General features: G+C 42.3%; 4 protein-coding genes across 4 annotated transcripts; all 4 read left to right on the top strand.

Moving 5' to 3' along the window:
* The first annotated feature begins 473 nt into the window (after nucleotides 1-473).
* LOC108510686 (putative germin-like protein 2-1) lies at nucleotides 474-1520 on the top strand. The gene is made up of 2 exons (XM_039130622.3): nucleotides 474-627; nucleotides 812-1520. The coding sequence occupies exons 1-2, from the start codon at nucleotides 516-518 to the stop codon at nucleotides 1366-1368; spliced, it is 669 nt and encodes a 222-aa protein (XP_038986550.3). The 5' UTR covers nucleotides 474-515; the 3' UTR covers nucleotides 1369-1520.
* Nucleotides 1521-14068: 12548 nt separating this feature from the next.
* Nucleotides 14069-15083, top strand: LOC120112033 (putative germin-like protein 2-1). The gene is made up of 2 exons (XM_039130620.3): nucleotides 14069-14235; nucleotides 14390-15083. The coding sequence occupies exons 1-2, from the start codon at nucleotides 14124-14126 to the stop codon at nucleotides 14938-14940; spliced, it is 663 nt and encodes a 220-aa protein (XP_038986548.2). The 5' UTR covers nucleotides 14069-14123; the 3' UTR covers nucleotides 14941-15083.
* Nucleotides 15084-21244: 6161 nt separating this feature from the next.
* Nucleotides 21245-22255, top strand: LOC103719631 (putative germin-like protein 2-1). Its single transcript, XM_026809439.4, has 2 exons — nucleotides 21245-21396; nucleotides 21551-22255. Exons 1-2 carry the CDS (start codon nucleotides 21285-21287, stop codon nucleotides 22096-22098), a joined length of 660 nt encoding a protein of 219 aa, XP_026665240.3. The 5' UTR covers nucleotides 21245-21284; the 3' UTR covers nucleotides 22099-22255.
* Nucleotides 22256-24006: 1751 nt separating this feature from the next.
* Nucleotides 24007-25031, top strand: LOC120112036 (putative germin-like protein 2-1). The gene is made up of 2 exons (XM_039130623.3): nucleotides 24007-24177; nucleotides 24356-25031. Exons 1-2 carry the CDS (start codon nucleotides 24066-24068, stop codon nucleotides 24910-24912), a joined length of 669 nt encoding a protein of 222 aa, XP_038986551.3. The 5' UTR covers nucleotides 24007-24065; the 3' UTR covers nucleotides 24913-25031.
* Nucleotides 25032-26361: the final 1330 nt, after the last annotated feature.

Here is a 26361-nt window from a genome sequence, read left to right as displayed (position 1 = left end):
AAACGAACTGGTGATTTCTCGGTGAGATGCGATCAAAAGCACGGTTGGAGAAACATTTGCCATGGACGGCGTCGATTCCACTCAGGCAGTCTCCAACAACTCCAAGTATATTGTTGAAAGAAGACCACAACTGATATTAAAAAATTATAATAATAGGGAGTAAGAGAAACCATGATCTATGTCTGGATGGTTTACTTGAAGCTATAATCTCTCCTTTTCCTTTCTCTGGACTGCTTCTTCCTAATTGACTCGCCACAGACGTCATCAGCGATACTTCGTCAAACTTTTACTGAGACAACAACAAACACATGGAGAAACATTAGAGAACCATGGCATGCAATTTATCTAACATGGTTTACTCTTCTTCCTTTTACGAAGTCGCATGACTAAATCAAGCCTTATCATTATCAAAGGCCTAGTCCCATGCTCCTTCTATATATATATATCAACTCCTCCCATAACACCTTGCTCCAAATCCCTTGGCCATTCTTCTGCTAGCTAGAAAGAGAGAATAGATGGCTGCCCATTTCCTCTTCCTTGCTCTCCTTGCTCTGGCTTCATCTCATGCCATTGCTTCTGATCCTAGTCAACTCCAGGACTTCTGTGTTGCTGATCTTAAATCAAATGGTACTCCTATTCACAACATCTACCTTATTATTAGTTATTAGTTGCTAAATATGTAATTAGCAAGCATGGTGTGTAATTTTCCTGAAGTTACCAGCTGTCCAACTAAACTTCAAAGATACTAATGATGAGTTTTTATCATATGTCGTTATACAAACTTACCTCTTCCTTGCAATTGTTCATGCAGTGCTTGTAAATGGGTTCGTCTGCAAGGACCCGAAGCTTGCCAAAGCCGAAGATTTCTTCTTCTATGGCCTCGACAAGCCCCGCGACACAGGGAACAAACTAGGGTCTAATGTGACTCAAGTCAACGTGAACCAAATTCCTGGGCTCAACACGCTTGGCATCTCGCTGGCTCGCCTGGACTTTGCACCCTATGGAGTCAACCCTCCTCACATCCACCCAAGGGGAACCGAGATCCTTACGGTGCTGGAAGGCACACTCCATGTCGGCTTCGTCACTTCTAATAACCCCAACAACCAGCTCTTCACTAAGGTCCTCAACAAGGGCGATGTGTTCGTATTTCCTCAAGGCCTCATCCATTTCCAATTCAACTATGGGAAGACAAATGCTGTTGCTATTGCCGCTCTCAGCAGCCAGAACCCTGGCGTGATCACCATAGCCAATGCAGTCTTTGGAGCGAAGCCACCAATCTCTGATTATGTTTTTGCCAAGGCCTTTCAATTGGACAAGAAGACTGTGGACTGGCTCCAGGCCCAATTCTGGATGGACAACAACAACTAGAAAACTGCATACAAGCTTCTTGATGGAAAATTTGGACGCAATTATTTGTACTGTTCTATTTGAATAAGCAAACAATACCAATCAGTTTGCATAAGCAATAATATATATTGTTGATGAATGACTCCTCGTTTTAGTTATTTCATCAACTTCAAAAACTTTAAACACTTTTCCGAGCCTCAGTTTATACCTGGCCGTAACACATGCAAGAGCAAGAGAAATTAAATTTTCAAGCTGCACACAAGCTAGGCAAGCAAACAAAAATGGAATTAAATGATCCTGTAGAACTTATCCGCCTCCCGAGATGCCCGAATTAAATTAATCCAACAGAAAATACCAAGAAATTTTCCATTTAATAACCATCACAACAAGAAATTTTCTATTTAATATCCAACAGAAAAGTTTTCGGATTACACAAATCCACCAATAAATTATCAAGAAATTTTCTATTTCCGATGAGCCACACATGATACAAAGGGCCGTAGCTCCATGAGTGGCACATATGTCTCGTAGGACTTAGCCTCATGAGACATGAAATGCCTAATACCTAAATTATACAAATTCATGTGAACCTACTAATCATGGTTATATGAATCATATCGTGAAAAAGCTTGGAACTTTATGCAAGTAATTAAGAGCGCATAACAATTACATTGATGCAAGAAGCTAGGACCACTGTGTCGCCATTGAACTAACTATAATAAGGTCATGAGATCTATTTGCAAGGTACTTTGGATTCACTGTTAACTCTTAATCCGTGCGCACATGAGCCCTCCTCAAGTTGTAAAGAACTACCTGCCCCAAACCCGTCATTTGGGCTTTGCACAGGGTACAGCCACGTATTACCCTAGGAAGCAACCCTGCAAAGGTATGCAGAGCCCGATAATCCAAACAAAAACACTCACTAATAGAATATAAGAATTTAAGTTAAGTAAAATATTTCATTAGCAACTAATAAGTAGAATAGTCGAAAATACAGGTTTCAGATATCTCTCGTTAAATACAAAAGCCTCATTATTACTATCTCAAAAATTCTTAATTTTCTATAAATCTAGGCCTCCTGCAGCTCGGAATGGAAATAAAATAATAATATGAGCTAACCACTTAGTAAGAATTTCGCGTGCACATGCAGAAATGCTAAGCAAATAATAAGATTCATGTCCCCACAATTGATAACAAAACAATTATATACATATATATTTCACATGTAACAAACCAGTATAAGCATTGAGCTTTATAATAATTCAAATGTGTATAATATATCATCAAAATATCAGTGCTCGATATGCAAATCATATATCATCATGATTATCATCATCATCATCATCTAGTTTAATACAGAGCTGATCTAGCTTTTCCAGTATTTGAACTAGCCACGGTTACACTATAGCAAGCTATGATTGACAAACAAATGTACCACGTATCTTTCCATTGCGAGGACATTAATTGTATAGTACCATGCTCCAGCCTATGATTGGCAAACCACAGTATCATGATTCTTCTCGTGGCAAGTCGTTACTCAATATCGTTACCAATTCAGATACCCAAATTTTAAATCTTTCAAATGTTCAATCTTTTATTTTTATAAATTATTTATTCATGGAATATTTGCCGTAATTTAGCATAATTTAATATCATCTAATCGAATGTTGAAATTAGATCAAGATATTAACTTGTGTTTAATTTTTGCATAACTATAAGATGAGAAAAAAGAGAAGCAACTCGACTAGACAACATGTGTGAAATGATGTGTTTGTGATATCAACTGTGGTTGAGATACAAAATTGTGGTTGCTGGCCATGGGCAAAAACATGGCGTATGTTTTGGCCTGCCACAGGCTGGAGCATGGGCGGGACTAGTCCAATACCATAACGATAATGTTGTCGGAATCTGAGCTTTGTTAACCGGATAATGGTAAGTAACCTCACTAACTTACTGTTAAATAAAAATGTTAGTTGGATAATATGTGATATGTTTACACAGAACTATGATGATATATGACATCTATGTTAGATACTCTCATTCATGGTGATGTGCAAGTAATTGAATTGCTATTTAATTAAACTTGAATTGTATGCTAGTATGGCTTATATGTGTGCTCCATAAATATAACCAGTAGATATGTTAAGCATTATTCATTTGTTAGTCCGTTGCTGTGCAAATTTTACTATTTCCAAGAATCTTTACATGTGCTAAACAGCATTCTCCATATTCATACTGGTGTGCATGCGTGGAAGATTCTTACTGGGTTGTAAAGCTCACATCATATCTTCCCTTTTTCTTTCAAAGTCACAAGATGCGTAATATCAATCGGGTCGGACGTGGAGTTGATCTATGGAGTCATTAGTTAGTTAGTTTAGTTTCTGATACCCAAGAATATTTGAAAATCTTGTAATTGAATAATTTGGTTATTTGATCGTAGTGGATTTAATTAGTTGAGTTAATTGGCTTTTAAATGTTGATTTAATTTTTTTAGAATTATTTGATAAATTGTTCATCTTAGGATTTGCATCATCGTTGGGGCACTGCTATAAGGTTCATATGGCTGTATCATATGGTCGACCCAGATGACGGGTTCGACGTGTGACAGATGTCTCCACAATTTTTTCTACTGTCAATACTACAACTACCACTGCTGAGCTTAATTATCACTACCACCACCACGTCATTCCACCGTCACCACTGTTGTTGTCGTCGCCATCATCATTATGAGCTCGGTTGTTGTCGAAACCGCTTCCGCAATTGCAAACCTCAACACCTTCACCATCTTAAAGATGCCACATATCTCTACCATACCATCACCACCATTATCGTTCTAACAACCACATTGTTAGCAGCACCACTAGCACTATCACCACAGCAACATCATAGCATTCTTTTAATTGCCGCCACTACCACCACTATCTTCTCTAGCACTACCATCATGTAGCGACTATCATGATGCAATTTTAAAAGTAATTGACTAGACCAAACATTTTTATATTTTTAAAATTTGAAAATAAAAAAGAAAATTATTTTTTTGAAAATAGCAAAAATAAAAGTGATGCTTATGAATGGCATCCAAAATAATCATTCCATAATAATCATTTTCTAAAATTTTAGACAAATGATTAACCATTTTACGCTACCAAAATCAATGTAAAAGGCTTTCATAGCCATGGAGAGAAGTCACGCAACTAAAACCAAAATTTTTTGTAATATTATTCTCCTAATGCATATGAACTAATATCTGGCACATAAATGTTACATGCAATCATGAAAAGGGAGTGATAACTGGTCGGCGCTGGAAGAAAACGCCTAAGCTTTTAGATTTTGATATTATAATAACTGATTCATTTGATGTAATTAATGGACTAACGCAGTTTATTATATGGGGAAAAAAAACTATACGGGGATCTGGAAGTCTTGGCATTGTCTGAACACATCATGGGGTTCTTGAATGGGACCAACACCCCATTGTAATAGAATATGCTTCCGGTAGAAAGTATTCGCTATTTTAACCAGCTAGGTGCATGGCTTCAACTGCTCGCTGACTGATATCAGAAATTATATATAATAATGTAGATTAAGAAAAACCACTATTTATGTTTAGATGGTTAACTTGACACTATAATATCCCTCCATTTCCTCTCTCCGGACGGCTTCGTCCTTATTTTCTGTCCACGTTTGTGAGACACGGGGCTGAAGTCGGCAGCCCTCGCCGACTTCAGCCCCGATTCATTTGGGGAAGGAGCCGGAACAGAGGATCGCGTGGGCGATCCTCTCCGGCTCCTCCGGAGGGGCAAACAAGGCAAGGGCGCCGCGAGATCCCCGCGGCGCCCCTCCTAGTCCATCCACGGCCGATCCACGGCCGTGAATCGGCCGTGGATCTCGCTTGACATCGCGGCGGAGAACCGTTGCGATGGGGCTATAAAGCCCCATCTACTTCTTCCCTAGGGCACCACCGAACCCCCTCCTCTCCTCCTCCTCCCTCTTCCTCCTCTGATCTTGCCTCCCAAGTGGCTGGCGGGCCGCCGGATCCACCACCATCACACCCGTGCCCTCCCCTGTTTTGGGATCTACTTCCCTTTCGGAAAGCGTCGCCGCCGCCGCCGCTTGACGCCGGACCGAGCCTCCCTTGGCCGAGACCCACCACCTCCGTCGACCGCCGGTGAGCTTTCCTCCTTCTTGCCTTCGTTTTCATGCCAAATAACATGATGTTTCTTCCCTGTTTTGGCCCCATGAACCGAGACCATTCTCGGTTGTTTTCTTCACGCCGGGAGCCGCAGCGGCCGCCGGCCACCACCATGATCGGCTGGCCATCGATCGAGCGACGGCCCCCAGCCGCCTAGGCCGGCCACCCAGGCCGACCACCCCGTTTTTTTTCCCCTTCCTCTCTCGGTTTCCATCTCCCCTGTCCATGGGGAGTTTGGGGGAAGAAGGAGGCCCATCACGGGCCAAACTGGGCCCGTTGGGCCCTGTCCATTTCAGGCCCAACTTGGGCCCAGCCCAGCCCGGTTAGGCCCAGTTGGGCCATACCCTATATGGGCCCAATTTGGGTCTATTTGAAATCCGAACCCGAAATCCAGTTCAACGCCGGATCCGAGACCCGGAACCCGAAATCCGAACCCATTGGGCCGTGCCCAATATGGGCCTATCGGGCCATGCCCATTATGGGCTAACTATGGGCCCTGTTGGGCCGTGTCCAATAATATTATTTTTGGATTTTTGCTTAATTCTGATATTAACAAAGAATTAATTAAATTTAAACAGGTGAACCTGATCCGCCTATCTGAAGTAGGAATTAAGCGAGAAGAGGTAAGTGACTTAATACTTCAAGTGTGATTTTCAAATAAATATATTAAATTCTGAAATAGGTTTTGTATTTAGTAAAATGGGTCTGGCATTTCATTTGAAAATTTTGCTCTGAAATCCGTAAACTATGACTGAAAAATTTATGAAATCTGTTTTTATAAATATATATTCTCAGCATGGCTATGATCTGTTCTGTTCTGCTCTGGCCCCGCCAATGGGGATTATACGTTGGACCTGTCGACTTGTATTCTGTGAGGAACCGATTTCGACACCGCGCCACCGGTGATTAGAATAGTGGTTTCTGGACACCGTTTCCACCGGTGACTAATAATAGTGGTTTCTGGCACTCTGTGCAACCCATGCCACTGGGTTACGTGGCCGTAGCCTATCATGTTGAGATTATGATATCAGAGTTTTATAAAAACAAAAATGATATTATTTGTGATTTGTTTCAAACATTATCCTGTATTTTGATCTGATATACTCTGACCCCACTCTGGGGTATTTTGTTGCTTACTGGGCTAGTGTAGCTCATTATTCTGTATTCTCCATTTTTCAGATCCAGAGGCTTGATCGCACGGGATTGGGGAGTGCGTTAGAGATTTTCGATGATTCTTCAGTTATTGGCATTTTAGTTAGTTTAGTTTGGACATTTGAATTATGTTGGCATATGTTATTTTGGAATTTTGTAAGACTGCTTTTGAATGATTTTAAGTATTTTGTCAACTTTTAAGCATCTGCTATTAATCCTTAAATAAAGTCTTGAACATCTGTATCTGCTTTGATGTAATCCGATGCCTTGCACGCCTGCGCGGCCCGCCGTGCGGGCGTGCGGCGTCTGCCGCGCCTCGGGCTCGGGGCGTGACAGATTTGGTGGTATCAGAGCTCAGGTTTAAGATCACTAGGGATTGTAACTGAAACAATTATATTGAGCCTAAGTTTTAGGATTCGTAGGATCCGTCAGAAAGGTTGAGAGATGGGTAGGAACCAGATAAGGGGATAATGTTTATTTATTTTATTAACTATTTCGTATTATTCTGTTTGGATGATTTTATAATATCTATATATTTTTACTGAATCAGAATGCCGCCTCGTCGTGTCCGTAGCCTGAATCGGATGGTCAGGGGCCCTCGGGGAAGAGCCCCTACTAACCAAGCGGGCGAGGCACCGCATAACTCAGGGACCCAGGGTCAATCAACTCCAGAAGCTGCCGCCGGAAATCAAACTCGGGTGCTCGAACTGATCGAGGAGGTCGTCGGGTTAGTACGCCAACAGAGGCAACAACCTCAGCAACCAGTCCAGCAGGATGTTGCTCCTCCTGAGCAAAGAAGGAGTATAGCAGAATTCAAGAGAATGGCACCTTCGGCTTTTAAAGGCACCACTAGTCCTCAAGAGGCCGAAACCTGGATTAATGAAATGGAGAAAGCCTTCAGGGCAATGGAGTGCACCGATGAAGAGAAGGTCAGATTTGCCACCTATATGCTTCAGGACCGAGCTCATCATTGGTGGATGTCTGTGGAGCGCACATTGGCACCCGAGCATGAGGCGCTTACCTGGCAGAGATTCCGCACAGCATTCTACTCCAAGTATTTTCCCTCCAGTCGCCTGAGGGAGCTGGAGAGGGAATTTCTCAATCTGAATCAAGGAACTATGACTGTGGATGAGTATGAGGCAGAGTTTGACAGGCTATCTCGGTTTGCTCCCACCCTCGTCATGGATGCAGAGTCTCGGATGAGGAGATTTGAAGAAGGATTGAAGCCTCACTTACGTCGGAGTTTGGCCGCAATAAACTCGACAAACTATGATGATCTGGTAGATAGGGCTAAGAATCTGGAAATTGTCTGGAAAGAAACCTATGATGCCAAAGATAAGAAACAAAAGAAGAGAAGCAGAGATTATGATGCTCGCAGTGGACAGAATTCTAGCAAAACTGCAAAATCACATAACCAATCTTGGCAATCAGGGAAGCAAGGATCTGATGGAAAGACTATTCAGCAAGAGAAGCAGAAGTGTGATGCATGTGGTGGTATGCATAAGACTGAACACTGTAGACGATTATCTGGTGCCTGTTTTAGATGCGGCCAGCAGGGTCATAAGGTAGCTGAGTGTCCTCAACAGGACCTTCGATCAGTTCAGAGGCCTCAAACTTCAAGAAACCAGCAAGTGCAAGCTTCTCCTGCTCCGGCTCAGTCAGCTCAGCCTTCTTCTCCTAAGCAGCAGAAAGGGGGGAGACTGCGCACACAGGGTCGTATTTATGCACTGACTCGGCAGGATGCTCAGGCATCCAACACGGTGGTGTCAGGTACATTGCCAGTTGCTTCTGTTTATGCTCATACACTATTTGATTCTGGTGCTACGCATTCCTTTGTGTCATCTACATTTGTGCAAAAACATGACCTGCCTTGTGTGCAATTAGAGTATGATCTGCATGTTAGCACTCCTGCAGGGAGTGGGATGATTGGTAATCAGGTCTGCAAGACTTGTCCAATTCGGATTGTAGGTAGAGACTTGCCTGCTGATTTAATAGTTATAGATATGCATGACTTTGACATAATCCTCGGTATGGACTGGTTAGCATCACAATTTGCCACCATTAATTGCCATGAGAAACGGGTAAACTTTCAGATCCCCGGAGATACCGAATTCAGCTTCGTAGGGAGTGGTGCTTATACCTCCCCTCGAGTTGTCTCCGCTATGCAAATTAAGCGGCTGCTTAGAAAGGGGAGTATGGCGTATATTGCCACAGTGGTTGACACCAGACAATCAGATCAAAGATTGGAAGATATTCGAGTAGTGAATGAATACCCTGATGTCTTTCCGGAAGACCTTCCTGGCTTGCCACCAGATAGAGAAATTGAATTTGCAATTGATTTAATTCCTAGTACCACACCAATCTCTAAGACCCCCTATAGAATGGCTCCAGCTGAAATGAAAGAATTAAAGGAGCAGTTGCAGGATCTTCTTGATAAGGGTTTCATCAGACCTAGTGTTTCACCTTGGGGAGCTCCAGTCTTATTTGTAAAGAAGAAAGATGGTAGTATGAGATTATGTATTGATTATCGAGAGATAAATAAAGCAACAATAAAGAACAAGTATCCTCTACCAAGAATTGATGACTTATTTGATCAGTTAAAGGGTGCTCAGATATTCTCTAAAATTGATCTTCGTTCTGGGTACCATCAATTAAAGATAAGGGCTGAAGATGTGCCTAAAACTGCTTTTCGTACTCGCTATGGGCACTATGAATTTTTGGTCATGCCTTTTGGACTGACAAATGCCCCTGCAGCTTTTATGGATCTGATGAACAGGGTGTTCAGACCCTTTCTGGACAAATTTGTAGTAGTCTTTATTGATGATATCTTGATCTATTCTGGGAGTCAGGCCGAGCATGAGCAACATTTGAGGTTAGTACTGAAAACCCTAAGACAAGAGCAGTTGTATGGTAAGTTGAAGAAAAGTGAATTCTGGCTAGACAGTGTGATGTTCCTAGGGCATGTAATATCTAAAGAGGGTATCTATGTGGATCCAAAGAAGATCGAGGCAGTGGTCAACTGGAGCAGACCCAATAGTGTTACTGAGATTCGCAGCTTCTTGGGCCTAGCAGGATATTATAGACGATTTGTTGAGAATTTTTCCTCTATTGCTGCATCTTTGACTCGACTAACTCGTAAAGGAGTTAAGTTTGAGTGGTCAGATAAATGTGAACAGAGCTTCCAGGAGCTTAAGCAACGTTTGGTGTCCGCTCCCATCCTTACCCTTCCTTCTAGTGGCGAAGGTTATACCATCTACAGTGATGCCTCAAAGAAAGGATTGGGTTGTGTACTGATGCAGAATGATAAGGTTATTGCATATGCTTCCCGACAATTAAAGTCATATGAGGAGAACTACCCCGTTCATGATCTGGAACTTGCTGCTGTTGTGTTTGCATTAAAAATTTGGAGACATTATTTATATGGTGAATCTTGTAAGGTGTACACTGATCACAAAAGTTTGAAATACCTTTTTACCCAGAAGGAACTAAACATGAGACAGAGAAGATGGTTAGAGTTACTGAAGGATTATGATTTGTCTATTCATTACCATCCGGGAAAAGCTAATGTGGTAGCAGATGCACTGAGCAGAAAATCCACTGGTAGTATTGCTGCCTTACTCACCTCTCAGAGGAAAATTCTGGAAGATCTGAGGAGAGCAGAAATTGAGGTATGTTGGCATGACTCCGATGCACAATTGGCAAACTTACGTGTCCAACCTACCTTGATAGAGAAGATCAGGATTGCTCAAGCAGATGACCCTCAGTTGCAAAAGCTTAGAAGTGATATTGAATCAGGTTCTCAATCAGAATTCAGACTTCATGAGGATGGATCATTGAGATACAGGAACAGAATGTGTATTCCAAATGACTCCGATTTAAAGAATGAAATTATGAAGGAAGCTCATAATACTGGATATACAGTGCATCCTGGGGGTACTAAGATGTATAAGGATTTGAAAGGTACATTTTGGTGGAATAATATGAAGAGAGAAATTGCACAATTTGTGGCTCGGTGTTTGACATGTCAGCAAGTTAAAGCAGAGCATCAAAGACCGGCAGGGTTGTTGCAGCCCCTACCACTTCCTGAATGGAAGTGGGAACACATCACTATGGACTTCGTCTCCGGGTTGCCTCGCACTCTTAAAGGTTATGATGCTATATGGGTGATTGTGGACAGATTGACAAAGTCGGCACACTTTTTGGCATTCAAAGTAGGAATGACCTTGGAAAAGTTTGCAGAGCTCTACATTGAACAAATAGTGAGGTTGCATGGAGTACCCGTATCCATTGTTTCCGATAGGGACTCGCGGTTTGTATCTCACTTTTGGAGTAGTTTGCATAAAGCCTTGGGGACCACTCTGAGCTTCAGCACAGCTTTCCACCCTCAGACTGATGGCCAATCAGAAAGAACCATTCAGACCTTGGAAGATATGCTAAGAGCTTGTGTAATGGATATGAAAGGTTCTTGGGACCGTCACTTGCCTTTGGTTGAGTTTGCATATAATAACAGTTACCAGGCAAGTATTCAAATGGCACCTTATGAGGCTCTATATGGAAGAAAGTGTAGATCACCTATCTGTTGGGATGATGTTGGTGAAAGAAAAATTATGGGCCCCGAGATTGTGCAACAAACAGTAGAGAAGATCCAGCTGATCAGGGGACGCCTTCGGATAGCTCAGAGCAGACAGAAAAATTATGCAGATAATAGAAGAAGGGAATTAGAATTTCAGGTCGGAGATCATGTGTTTTTGAAAGTGTCTCCTACTAAAGGGGTGATGCGATTTGGAATACGCGGAAAACTTAGTCCACGCTATGTCGGCCCCTTTGAGATTCTGGAAAGAGTAGGGGCAGTGGCCTACAAATTGGCACTTCCACCTTCACTGTCTGGAGTTCACAATGTTTTTCATGTTTCCATGCTAAGAAAGTATATTCCAGATATGAGCCATGTGGTAGAAGTGGCTCCCTTGCAGCTTAGAGAAGATTTGACATATCCTGAGCAGCCTGTACGTGTGGTTGATAGAAGAGAGCAAGTGTTGAGGAGGCGCACGATTCCTTATGTTAAGATCCAGTGGAGCCATCACTCAGAACGAGAGGCCATGTGGGAGTTGGAGGACGAGATGAAGGAAAAATATCCGGACCTTTTTGCAAACTAAGGTATGTTAAATTTCGAGGACGAAATTTTTTTTTAGGGGGGAAGAATGTGAGACACGGGGCTGAAGTCGGCAGCCCTCGCCGACTTCAGCCCCGATTCATTTGGGGAAGGAGCCGGAACAGAGGATCGCGTGGGCGATCCTCTCCGGCTCCTCCGGAGGGGCAAACAAGGCAAGGGCGCCGCGAGATCCCCGCGGCGCCCCTCCTAGTCCATCCACGGCCGATCCACGGCCGTGAATCGGCCGTGGATCTCGCTTGACATCGCGGCGGAGAACCGTTGCGATGGGGCTATAAAGCCCCATCTACTTCTTCCCTAGGGCACCACCGAACCCCCTCCTCTCCTCCTCCTCCCTCTTCCTCCTCTGATCTTGCCTCCCAAGTGGCTGGCGGGCCGCCGGATCCACCACCATCACACCCGTGCCCTCCCCTGTTTTGGGATCTACTTCCCTTTTGGAAAGCGTCGCCGCCGCCGCCGCTTGACGCCGGACCGAGCCTCCCTTGGCCGAGACCCACCACCTCCGTCGACCGCCGGTGAGCTTTCCTCCTTCTTGCCTTCGTTTTCATGCCAAATAACATGATGTTTCTTCCCTGTTTTGGCCCCATGAACCGAGACCATTCTCGGTTGTTTTCTTCACGCCGGGAGCCGCAGCGGCCGCCGGCCACCACCATGATCGGCTGGCCATCGATCGAGCGACGGCCCCCAGCCGCCTAGGCCGGCCACCCAGGCCGACCACCCCGTTTTTTTTCCCCTTCCTCTCTCGGTTTCCATCTCCCCTGTCCATGGGGAGTTTGGGGGAAGAAGGAGGCCCATCACGGGCCAAACTGGGCCCGTTGGGCCCTGTCCATTTCAGGCCCAACTTGGGCCCAGTCCAGCCCGGTTAGGCCCAGTTGGGCCATACCCTATATGGGCCCAATTTGGGTCTATTTGAAATCCGAACCCGAAATCCAGTTCAACGCCGGATCCGAAACCCGGAATCCGAAATCCGAACCCATTGGGCCGTGCCCAATATGGGCCTATCGGGCCATGCCCATTATGGGCTAACTATGGGCCCTGTTGGGCCGTGTCCAATAATATTATTTTTGGATTTTTGCTTAATTCTGATATTAACAAAGAATTAATTAAATTTAAACAGGTGAACCTGATCCGCCTATCTGAAGTAGGAATTAAGCGAGAAGAGGTAAGTGACTTAATACTTCAAGTGTGATTTTCAAATAAATATATTAAATTCTGAAATAGGTTTTGTATTTAGTAAAATGGGTCTGGCATTTCATTTGAAAATTTTGCTCTGAAATCCGTAAACTATGACTGAAAAATTTATGAAATCTGTTTTTATAAATATATATTCTCAGCATGGCTATGATCTGTTCTGTTCTGCTCTGGCCCCGCCAATGGGGATTATACGTTGGACCTGTCGACTTGTATTCTGTGAGGAACCGGTTTCGACACCGCGCCACCGGTGATTAGAATAGTGGTTTCTGGACACCGTTTCCACCGGTGACTAATAATAGTGGTTTCTGGCACTCTGTGCAACCCATGCCACTGGGTTACGTGGCCGTAGCCTATCATGTTGAGATTATGATATCAGAGTTTTATAAAAACAAAAATGATATTATTTGTGATTTGTTTCAAACATTATCCTGTATTTTGATCTGATATGCTCTGACCCCACTCTGGGGTATTTTGTTGCTTACTGGGCTAGTGTAGCTCATTATTCTGTATTCTCCATTTTTCAGATCCAGAGGCTTGATCGCACGGGATTGGGGAGTGCGTTAGAGATTTTCGATGATTCTTCAGTTATTGGCATTTTAGTTAGTTTAGTTTGGACATTTGAATTATGTTGGCATATGTTATTTTGGAATTTTGTAAGACTGCTTTTGAATGATTTTAAGTATTTTGTCAACTTTTAAGCATCTGCTATTAATCCTTAAATAAAGTCTTGAACATCTGTATCTGCTTTGATGTAATCCGATGCCTTGCACGCCTGCGCGGCCCGCCGTGCGGGCGTGCGGCGTCTGCCGCGCCTCGGGCTCGGGGCGTGACAACGTTATCAGGGAGACTTCCTCAAACTTTTACTTGATCAATAGCAAACACATGGAGAAACATTGGAAAACCATGGCATGCGACTTACCTAACATGGTTTACTCTTCTTCTTTTTAGCGAAGTCCGATGACTAAATCAAGCCTTATCAACCCAATCTCCCCCTATATATGTCAACTACTCCCACAACACTTTGCTCCATGTCCCTCGTCCATCCTTCTGCTAGCTAGAAAGAGAGAATACATGGGTGCCCATTTCCTCTTCCTTGCTCTTCTTGCTCTGGCTTCATCTCATGCCATTGCTTCTGATCCTAGTCAACTCCAAGACTTCTGCGTCGCTGATCGTGAATCAGATGGTACTCCTCCTGATCAACATTTAATTTCATGAGTTGTGACATTTGTAATCATGCATGCATGCATAAGCTACGGTTCATCGAGAACTAACCAACCTGCACTGACGAGCTTCCATATATCTTGTCCAAGTACTTATCGTTTTTATAATTGTTGCAGTGTTTGTGAATGGGTTCGTCTGCAAGGACCCGAAGATGGCCAAAGCCGAAGATTTCTTCTTCTGGGGACTTGACAAGCCCCGTGACACGGGAAACAAGCTTGGGTCTAATGTGACCCAAGTCAATGTGAACCAAATTCCTGGGCTCAACACCCTTGGCATCTCGCTTGCTCGCCTAGACTTTGCACCCTACGGTGTCAACCCTCCTCACACCCATCCAAGGGGAACCGAGATCCTCACGGTGCTAGAAGGCACGCTCTACGTCGGCTTCGTCACTTCCAACCCCAACCAGCTCTTCACCAAGGTCCTTCACGAGGGTGATGTGTTCGTATTTCCTCAAGGTCTCATCCACTTCCAATTCAACAACGGCAAGACCGGTGCCGTTGCCATTGCTGCTCTGAGCAGCCAGAACCCTGGTGTGATCACCATAGCCAATGCGGTCTTTGGAGCGAAGCCACCCATCTCTGATGACGTTCTTGCCAAGGCCTTTCAACTGGACAAAAAGACTGTGGATTGGCTCCAGGCTCAATTCTGGATGGACAACAACAACTAGAATACTGCTCACGAACTACTTGTTATGTCCTTTGGACTAGTTCCTTTGAATACGCAAACATGATCTCCCTGTTTTCATGTACTTGTTTGACTTAGGATATGTTTGCCATATTATACTAAAAAAGAGAATTACTTTTACCATTATTTCTTGTTTTGCTTTCCCGTGTAGTGATCAGGATGGACTGCCATTGAATCCCATGAGTTTGTTACGAAAGTGCTGGGACTGTTCATTTTAGTTGTCTTATTAACTTCGAAATCTTCACCATGCACTTCTTCAAACCTCAAAAAATACCAAAAAAGCAAGCACTCTGTTCTCCTGGAATCATGATCACTCGTCACAGTCAGAGCATGAGGACGAAATATTATAGATGGATCTTTTCGGATTTCTTTGTGTGACAGATACAGGATAAATCTATTCTGTAAGTGCTATCATATAAAGATGTAAACGCTGCTTGTCCTTTCATTTTCAGTTGTTCTGTAGCATAGATGTTCTGAAATTTCTCTTGAACAACTCATAGTTTTGACTCTGCTTAACTTCTAGTTTTTTTGTTTCACTTAAAATTTAAATCTTTGATCATTTGGGCTTTGAGTTAATTATCTACTATCTGTGAATGCAGTGCAATTGGTTTTAGTTAATTACATGTTCTGTGTACTCGTTTTGAGTCTCCAGTTATTATTTAGAAGCAGGCGTATCTCTGCCTCTCCCAGATGTTGCTGAAACTTTTAATATACATGGCTGAAAAGCATGTACGGTGCTATCAAACTGCGCGAATTGGCATAAATAAGCCTCCATATAGGTTATCTTATATGGCTTATCAATTTATTCTCATTGGAAGCTCAATCAATCAGCTCAAGGAATCATGCTTTTCCTTCATGACACCCAAGGTAATTATTTTTTTCTAGAGAGTGCGCTAAAAACTTCGTTGCAAGTCTCCTTCTAATTAAAAAACGCATTTTTTTTTCTAGTTTCTTTTCTGAAGAAATATCAAGGTAATGCGTTGTTTCTTGGATGCAACCCACACAGAAAGAAGCCTCCATAGCTAAGAAATTACATACTATAGATCTACAGTATCAACTAACATGAGGCACCAATACATTGATGATACATAGTGGAGTAGAGTGGCCTGTTTAGATCGTATTCCAAAGTGTATTAAAACATAGCTGCCTCAAAGGATCTTAATGACTTCTAAAACGTAAAAAGCTGTTTGTAGTTATAATATTGTTATAAATTGAAATACTATTGATTATATGGAATGCCAAAATTTAAATAAGTTGATAAATTATAATAACTTTGGCTGGACTCGGTCATGATGAAAACAGAGCCTGACCATATTCATTGAGCTGGCCCAGCTATTGTAAGCGTCAAAGGCGGCAACCATTTGTTTATATAGTTTATGAAAGAAAACAAAGCAAACTTTAGCCAACCTTACTCTGGTGTGGAAGCACGAGTTCTTCAATTCAAAGGTCCAACCTTCTCCTAAACCATGTCCCTCATCCCTCCTCTATCCATATAGGTATATCTACCCCGTGGCCATCTGCCACACTCCAACCCAATTTTACGAGCCAGGCGCGTGACAGATGGCCGCCCATCCAAAACATTTTATCACTATTATTTCTAGAAAAATAAAATTAAGAAACTCTCATTCTCACCATTTTTGAAAAATAATAAACTCATCTGTTACCACCATTAAGGATGCCACTGTTTTATTTTCTCTACCACCGTCGCCGCCACCGGTGTTATTGTTTCCTTCGTTACCATTATTGTTCCCGCCGCCGCCGTCTCCACCATCATTGGATCATAGCCACTACCACCACCACCATCGTCGTTGTCTCTACCACCTTGATTGTTGCTGCAACCACCACTTTTTTCTACTGTTGTCGTCGCTATCATCTCCATTATCTCTATTGTTGTCATTGTTACCACCACCATAACCGCCAATCTCAACCCCTTCACCATATTACTACCGCCACCATAGTCTCTTCTATACCACCACCACTACCCTCATCTTTCCAACCACCGCATCGTCGTGGCCCCACCACCATTATTGCTACCACAATATCGCCAGCACCTGCTCAATGGCCGCCGCTGCCACTAGTATGGCCTCCACCAAACATCCAACATTACTATGGGCTTGCCTACCATCATCATGTATTTTTAAAAATAATTCACTAATCCAAACATATTTAGATTTTTAAAAGTTTTAAAATAAAATTAGCTATTTTTTATTTTTTGAAATATCAAAATAAAAGTAATGTCAATGGTATCTAAAATAATTATTTTATAAATAGCTATTTTCTAAAATTTTAGCCAAATGATTACCATTGTACACCATCCAAACTGACGTAGAAGACTAGTTCTTCATAAGTATAGAGAAAAGTCACGTTACCAAACCAAAATTTTTATAATATTATTCTTCAATTGCATATGTTGATATGAACTAATATCTGGCGTGGGCATGTTACATGCACATAAATGTATGTATGCAGGGCCGGCCCGAGCCTTAGGCGACCGGGCGGTCGCCTAAGGCCTCGGGCTAATGGAAGGCCTCCGGTGATCAGGGAGGGAAGTTCCTTGCGTCTGACCGTGACCAAAAGGAAACAAAGGCCCCATATAAAACGCGAACAGGAGCTGGCTACGTGTCTTCCCCCTTGATGGAAGGGAGGTGGAGAGTTTCCTGGCCTGCAGAGGGGCAATTTGGAAAGTTGGGGACAGTACTTTTGTTTTGGATGGAGAGAGAGAGAAAGAGAGAGGTGGGATTTGGTTGGCTTGATACACGCCTGAAGCCACTCTTATCTTTCATCCCTTCTCTTTTTGGGTTTTGGTCTTGGTTTTCCTTCCCTTACATTACTTCTGATCCAGATGGGCCATCATGAAGAAAGGGGGATTGGAAATGGACTTCTTGGAGGGTGGAGATTCTTTTAATTTTCTCCTCTCGGTTTCTTCTCCCCTCTTGGGTGGTAGTGTCACGCCCCGAGCCCGAGGCACGGCAGACGCTGCATGCCCGCATGGCGGGCCGCAAAGGTGTACAAGGCAGCATATCATATCAAAGCAATCACATATGTTTAAAGATGACATAATTATTTAAGTTGGTCAAAAGCAGTCTTACAAAATTTCAAAATAGCATATGCCAACATAATTCAAATATCCAAACTAATCTAACTAAAATGCCAATAACTGAAAAAATCATCGAAAAATCTAACGCACTCTCCAATTCCGTGCGATCAAGCCTCTGGATCTGAAAAATAGAGAAAATAAAATAATGAGCTACACTAGCCCAGTAAGCAACAAAATATTCCAAAGTGGGGTCAGAGCATATCAGATCAAAATACAGGATAATGACTAGAATAAATTATAAATAACATCGTTTTACTGTTTTCAAAACTTATTATCATTTTTTCAAAAACTCTGATACCAGAATCTCAACATAATAGGCTACGGCCACGTAACCCAGTGGCATGGGTTGCACAGAGTGCAAGAAACCACTATTGTTAGTCACCGGTGGCAACGGTGTCCAGAAACCACTATTCTAATCACCGGTGGCGCGGTGTCAAAACCGGTTCCTCACAGATTACAAGTCGATAGGTCCAACATATAATCCCCATTGGCGGGGCCAGAACAGAACAGAACAAATCATAGCCATGCTGAGAATGCATATATATATATATAATAAATTTCATAAATTATTCAGTCATAGTTTACGGATTTCAGAGCATATAACAAAATTTTCAAATGAAATTTAGACATGCCAGCCCCATTTTACTAAATACAAATCATATTTTGAAATTTAATCCACTAATAGTTATTTTACTAAATATTTGAAAAATGCACTTTGAAGCATTAAGTTACTTACCTCTTTTTACTTTAAATCCCACTTCAGGCAAACACGTCAGATACACTTGTTTAATTAATTTCTTTGTTAATTTCAGAGCTAAGCAAAACTAAATTTAATATTGTTGGATACGGCCCAACAGGGCCCAGGGTTGAACCATAATGGGCATGGCCCCATAGGGCCCACATCGGACACGGCCCAACGGGCCTACATAGACTTGGCCCAATAGGGCCTCCAAAGTTGGTCTCTAATGGATTATTTATGCAACACAATTCATTGCAGGGACAATACTTAATTATAGGGTACTATTCTATAATAAAACTTTAGTAGAGGGATCAATCAAATATATTTGGGGACCCTTATTTAATAATCTTTCTTATAGGGAACAAACATAAATTGTAGAAGGTTCTTTTGTGAAATAATATACTATCTAGGGCTTCACTACAAAATTCTATTTATTGGCCAAACGGGTTCAAATTTCGGGTTTCAGGTCTGAACTGGGTTTCGGGTTGCTGGTCTGAACTGAGTTTTGGGTTTTGGATTTTCGGGTTTCGGATTCAGATTTCAAATAGGCCCGAGTTGGGCCCATATAGGGTATGGCCCAACTGGACCTAACCGGGCTGGACTAGGCCCAAGTTGGGCCTATAATGGACGGGGCCCAACGGGCCCCGTTTGGCCCGTGATGGACCTCCTCCTTCCCCAAACCCCGCCCACGAACAGGAAACTGAGAGGGAGACCGAAAGAGGAGGAGGGCGGCAGGGTGGCCAGGGGCTGTCGATGGCCAGCCGGCCGCTGCGGTGCCCGGCGTCGGAGGGAAACCGAGTGATCTCGGTTGGGGCCAAAGCAAAGGGAGGAAAATAGCATGGTTAAGGTTGAGATCGAAGAGCGGAAGAAGCTTACCAGCGGTGGCAGAGGCGGTGGGAGGAAGATCTCGGCTGCGGGAGGCTCGATCCGATGGTCAAGCGGCGGCGGCGGCGCTCGAAACCGAGGTGATGTGAATCTTCAAAACACGGGAAGGCGTATGGGTAATGGCGATTGATCGGGCGACATGCCGGCCCCTTGGGAAGCAAGAGGAGAGGGAGGAGAAAAAGAAGGGAGAGGAAGAGGAGGAGACGGATGAGAGGGAGGAGGGCTCAGAGGTGTTCTTTGGAAAAGGAAGAACGGGGGTATTATCATCCCATTTCAACGGCTCTCCGCTGCGAAAATCGCGGCGGTGGGGTGAAATCAGCAGCCACTCGTGCGGCCGTGGGGTGGACGCGAAACCACCGCGGTGTAGCCGCGGAGTGCCCGCGGCATCCCTGTGCCCGGAGAAGTCGGAGGGGATCGTGTCTGCGATCCCCTGTTATGCCCCTTCCAAGAGGGGTGTAGCTGCCGGCTTCAGTCCAGTATCTCACAGGTAGAGAGAGAAAATGAGGGAGGGGGTTGAGTGGCTGCTGTGCTGTGATGTTGCAGTTGCTGCTTGGGTACTCACTTGAAGGGGAGATGGTGGGATGGGACTTTTATTAATTAGATGGAGTGAATTTCCCATAATGCCCCTACTTTCTCTTAAGCATTATCTCAGCTATTAAATCAGTTTCATGCCCTTCTTTTAGGTAATTACATTTCGGTGCTTCCATTTAAGAATTATATTAAATTAAAACGGCTTCTTGCCTATCTTTGTTAAATTCATGTATCTTTGTTGAAATAGTATACTTGATAGCTATCTATCTTCATATCATTTTTTTAAATATTTTATACTTATTAAAAAAATTTATTATAAAAAAAAAGATCTCATTTATTGGATTCGCCTTCGGCTTCCAAATGTATTGGGCCGCCCTGTATGTATATATGTATATTATATATATCTATGTCTATATCTATTTTTATCTATATTAACATCTATCGATCCATCTATGAATTGATCTATCTACATCTCTATCGATCTAACTATCTATTTATCTATGTATACGTTTATAAATTATCTAGGGATCCGAAAGTCTCAGCGGTGTTCAACGCTTCATGTTGTTTTTGAATGAAATGAACGCTTCAGTATAATAGAATATTCTTCCGGTAAAAAGCAAGGTGTCGTTGTCGCGCGGTTGTATGACACGATAAGTTGACAGGTGATTTCTCGAAAGGCGCCGTCATCGTATTCTCCAACAACTCCAAGGATATTTGTTGAAAGAAGACCGCATCAGAAATTATATATAATAATATAGAATAAGAGAAACCATGATCTGTGTGTGGATGGTTCGCTCGACGCTATTACCTTCCAGTCGTAACTTTCTACCCATATGTCATCAGGGAGACTTCTAAAAGATTTACTTGGCCAATAGCAAACACTTGGGGAAACATTGGAAAACCATGGCATGCAATTAATTCACCTAACATCGTTTACTCTTCTTCTTTTCAGTTAAGTCCCATGACTAAATCAAGCCTTATCAACCCAATCTCCCTCTATATATATCAACTCCTTCCACAACACCTTGTCCGATATCCCTTCTCCATTCTTCTGCTAGCTAGAAAGAGATAAGCGATGGCTGCCCGCTTCCTCCTCCTTGCAATCCTTGCTCTGGCCTCATCTCATGCCCTTGCTTCTGATCCTAGCCAACTGCAGGACTTCTGCGTCGCTGATCCTGGATCAAATGGTACTCCTGCTCATCAACTATTTTATGCGTTGTGAAAATTGTAATTATGCATGCATAACCTATGGTTCACCGAGGAGGGCCTTTCCAACCAACCTGCACCGATCAGCTTCTATATATATTGTCGAAGTACTTATCGTTTTTATATTTGTTGCAGTGTTTGTGAATGGGTTTGTCTGCAAGGACCCGAAGATGGCCAAAGCCGAAGATTTCTTCTCCTCCGGACTTGACAAGCCCGGCAACACAGGAAACAAACTTGGGTCTAATGTGACTCTGCTCGATGTCACCCAAATTCCTGGGCTCAACACCCTTGGAATCTCGGTAGCTCGCCTAGACTTTGCACCCTACGGTTTCCTCCCTCCTCACACCCATCCACGGGCTACTGAGCTCCTTACACTGTTGGAAGGAACACTCTACGTCGGCTTCGTCGCATCTAACAACCAGCTCTTCACCAAGGTTCTTAACAAAGGCGATGTGTTCGTATTTCCTCAAGGTCTGATCCACTTCCAATTCAACAAAGCAAAGACCAATGCCGTCGCCATTTCTGGTCTCAGCAGCCAGAACCCTGGGGTGATCCTCGTACCCAATGCAGTATTTGGAGCGAATCCACCCATCTCCGATGATCTTCTTGCCAAGGCCTTTCAGTTGGACAAGAAGACTGTAGATTGGCTCCAGGCCCAATTCTCGATGGGCAACAGCAACTAGGCAACTGCATGCGAACTACTTGATATCTGATATTTGGATTGGTTTTCTTGTAATGGTTTGAATAAGCAAACACTGTCCTTTTGTTTGCATATATTTGTTTGCGTTAACATATGTTTCCAACATTATACGATTAAAGAGAATTACTTTCATCAGTTAATATTTGTCTTGCTTCTGGTATACTGATCAGATGGAGTTCCAATGAATCCTGCGAGTATGTTATGAATGTGCAGGGACTGTTCGTTTTATTTATCTCATCAACTTCAAAAGCTTCAACATGCACTTCTTCGAACCTTAAAAAGTACCAACAAACCAAGCAATCCGTTCTTTAGGAATCATGATCAATCCTTGCAGCCACAGCATGAGATCGATGGATCTCTCCAGATTTCTGTGTGTGATAGATACAGGATATGTATATTCTCTAGGAACTATCGTCTGAAGATGCAAACGCCGCTTGTCCATTCATTTTAGTTGTTCAGTATTTACGGTGTTCTCAGATTTGTCCTAAACTACTGACGATTTTGACACTGCATAACTTTTAGGTTTTTTATTTAAATCTTTGATCAGTTGGAATTTTAGTGAACTACGTACCTACTATCCGTGAATGCACTATAATTAATTCTACTATATATTAATTGTTTACACGCCAAAAAAATGATTGTTTAAATAATAGGAGCAATACATATTTTTAACCACTTGATGTGCATGCTGAGGTCTCTAAATTACACACTTGGTCTATACGTAGCTTAAAGATATTAAATCTCATCCAATAATTTAGATCATCGATATTGAATCCTATCCTCAAAACGTAATCTCAGATAGGTTAAAAACTCTTGTAGTGCTTATATACTCTTTGGTGCATCTATATAAATGCCCGAGTTATTAGATAAGATCTTAACATGGTATCAGAGCCACCAATTATTCCTGCCAACCAAAACCTCCATGCTTCTACATACTCATCCATATATTGCCTCTTATTTTGGGTTCCATGTCCCTCAGGCTCTATGCGTAAGAGATGGTGTTGAGGAATAATAGTCCTATGTTAGATAGGTTAAAGACTTTTGTAGTGATTGTATACTCCTAAACCCATCCATCTAAATGACTGAATTTTTAGATTGGATCTTAATATAGTATAAGAGGTCCCCTATCCTTTTTGCCTATCGAGACCTCCATACTTCTACTTATTAATCCACTACAACTATCATCTAAATGGAATTCATAAAAACACAATACTTGGCTGCTAAAACACCATCCAAAAAATAAGACAACAATTTGTGTTACCCCAATGTTATGGAAGCGTACTAGCCCTCATAATATGTGAATGGCTTTTCTCAATCACAAAAAAAAAAAAGAGGAATGATTTTAACATAAAAAAGATCCCTATTTATTAGCAAGGCCAAATTAAATTCTTCTAGAAAAAATGCTAGGCTATGATAAAACAATTGCACTATAGAGGCTTGAAGACGCCAATAATATTATACAAATACATAATTAAAAATATTGTGGCTTTGTCCATCCTAGAAAAAGCTACCGGTCAAAAGCTTGCCGAGACGCTAATTCAGCCAGTTTGGTGGCTTCAACTGCTACCTTGGAAACCACAAGGGCTTCCGTATCACGTTATTTCCCCTGGTAAATCAAAGCGGCATGAGCTAATAGGTCGGCTGATGATTTCTTATTGCGACCAGATCAAAAACCTCAGTTGAATATAATAAAGCTCTCTAACGACTCGGTATTGGTTGCAATTAGAGAACTACTTTGGGTGGACGGATTGATATAACAATATCTCGTTTTCTTTTGTCTCCGAACTACTTTGTCACAGTCTCCCCCGACTGATTCAAGCCTCTTAACGGGCAAAGTCCCACATCTCCCCCGGCCCTATATATATCCACTGCTCCAAGCTATTTGGCCACAATACCTCGCTCCAAATCCCTTGGCTATTCTTCTGCTAGCTAGAAATTAAGAGAGAATAGATGGCTGCCCATTTCCTCTTCCTTGCTCTCCTTGCTCTGGCTTCATCTCATGCCATTGCTTCTGATCCTAGTCAACTCCAGGACTTCTGTGTTGCTGATCTTAAATCAAATGGTACTCCTCTTCACGACATCTACCTTATTGGTTATTAGTTACTAAGTATGTAATTAGCATGCATGGTGGGTAATTTTCCTGAAGTTACCAGCTGTCAACCCAACTTCAAAGATACTAATGATGAGTTTTTATCTTATGTCGTTGTATATACTTACCTTTCTTGCAATTGTTCATGCAGTGCTTGTAAATGGGTTCGTCTGCAAGGACCCGAAGCTTGCCAAAGCCGAAGACTTCTTCTTCTCTGGCCTTGACAAGCCCCGCGACACAAGGAACAAACTAGGGTCTAATGTGACTCAAGTCAACGTGAACCAAATTCCTGGGCTCAACACGCTTGGCATCTCGCTGGCTCGCCTGGACTTTGCACCCTATGGAGTCAACCCTCCTCACATCCACCCAAGGGGAACCGAGATCCTTACGGTGTTGGAAGGCACGCTCCATGTCGGCTTCGTCACTTCTAATAACCCCAACAACCAGCTCTTCACTAAGGTCCTCAACAAGGGCGATGTGTTCGTATTTCCTCAAGGCCTCATCCATTTCCAATTCAACTATGGGAAGACAAATGCTGTTGCCATTGCCGGTCTCAGCAGCCAGAACCCTGGCGTGATCACCATAGCCAATGCAGTCTTTGGAGCGAAGCCACCAATCTCTGATTATGTTCTTGCCAAGGCATTCCAATTGGACAAGAAGACCGTGGACTGGCTCCAGGCCCAATTCTGGATGGACAACAACAACTAGAAACTGCATTCAACCTTCTTGATGGAAAATTTGGACGCAATTATTTGTACTATTCTATTTGAATAAGCAAACAATACCTATCAGTTTGGATAAGCAATAATATATAATATTGTTGATGAACGACTCCTCGTTTTAGTTATTTCATTGACTTCAAAAACTTTAAACACTTTTCCTAGCCTCAGTTTATACCTGGCCGGGCTTATAATTTTTACACATGCAAGAGCAACATAAATGAAACTTTCAAGCTGCACACAAGCTAGGAAAGTGAAAAATGGATGCATATCCTATGTAACTTGTCGGCCCCGTGAGACCCTTGAATACATGAACCCAACAAAAGGCACCAAGATATTTTCTATTTAATAACCAGCACAACAAGAAATTTTTTATTTAATATCCAACACAAAAGTAATTCAGGCAATCACCTAACTTGTCGGCCTCTTCATTATCAACTATCGAAGGACCCACCATTGATAACTCTTAACATATTTTCTTGCTCTAATCGAACTTCTATTTCTTGATTGGATGAATTGGGCCACACCATTCTAAATAATTTAGGCCGCCGGGCGCTACCCACCTAGCCAGCTTTGTCCTTCTTCCACTTATTTTCTGCATCCTTCATTGTTCTGTGATGGTCGGCTTGGATTTTGTGCAGAGATACTAGTCTTCAGATCGAGACAAAATTCTAATTTTTTATTTATTATTTTGGAACAGCATTCTACTTCCTCCAAAAGTTGAAAAAAAAATCTGCTAAGAAAATCTCGAACTTGAAGTTCTTAGGCAAAAGCTCTATTTGAGATGCATCAAAAATGTGTTTTTCAAAAGCTTACCTATGAGGCAATTTTTTGAAAACTAATTTAACATACTTTTACTATCATAATAATTTAAGTTTGTATTTTTTATTTCTATAATTATGCAATTAAGGATCTCGAGTTTCAATCTTATGATATTCTCTATTACTTGGTAATCCCCTATAAAAAAAATAATTACAACCAAGGTTTCAATAATGCCATATCCCATTACAACTATTCCTCATTAAAAGACCATCATAATGGTTCTAAAAATCATAAAATAATTTGAGTTGTATTAATGAGAAACCAAATAATATTTTTCCATTGTAATAGAAAATAGGAATCAAAAATTAAACTTTTATGTTATGTCATCATACAATACAAAATACTAATTTTTTAAAGGGAACCAGTAACCTCTTGATACTCTACCACTGAGCCAAGGACCCATTTGCAATATTAATGTCTCAAAATTTTGTAATGCATCACCAAGCAGTAAACTTTTAAGGGCTAATTATAATCATCTAGGACAATTATGTGGCTACAAGACAACACCCCCCCCCCCCCCCCCCCCCCCCCCTCCCCTTTTTTTTGCAGACCAATAGTGGATTGGATGCCTCATGAGTCTCATACATTTTGCCAAGTTGTTGTTTTCTTCAATAGA

The sequence above is a fragment of the Phoenix dactylifera genome, chromosome 12 (genome assembly GCF_051530095.1).
Source record: "Phoenix dactylifera cultivar Ajwa chromosome 12, Ajwa_hap1_PhDact_Kaust_v1.1, whole genome shotgun sequence".
Classification (NCBI taxonomy): Eukaryota; Viridiplantae; Streptophyta; class Magnoliopsida; order Arecales; family Arecaceae; genus Phoenix; species Phoenix dactylifera.
This window is presented reverse-complemented; position numbering and strand designations above follow the sequence as displayed.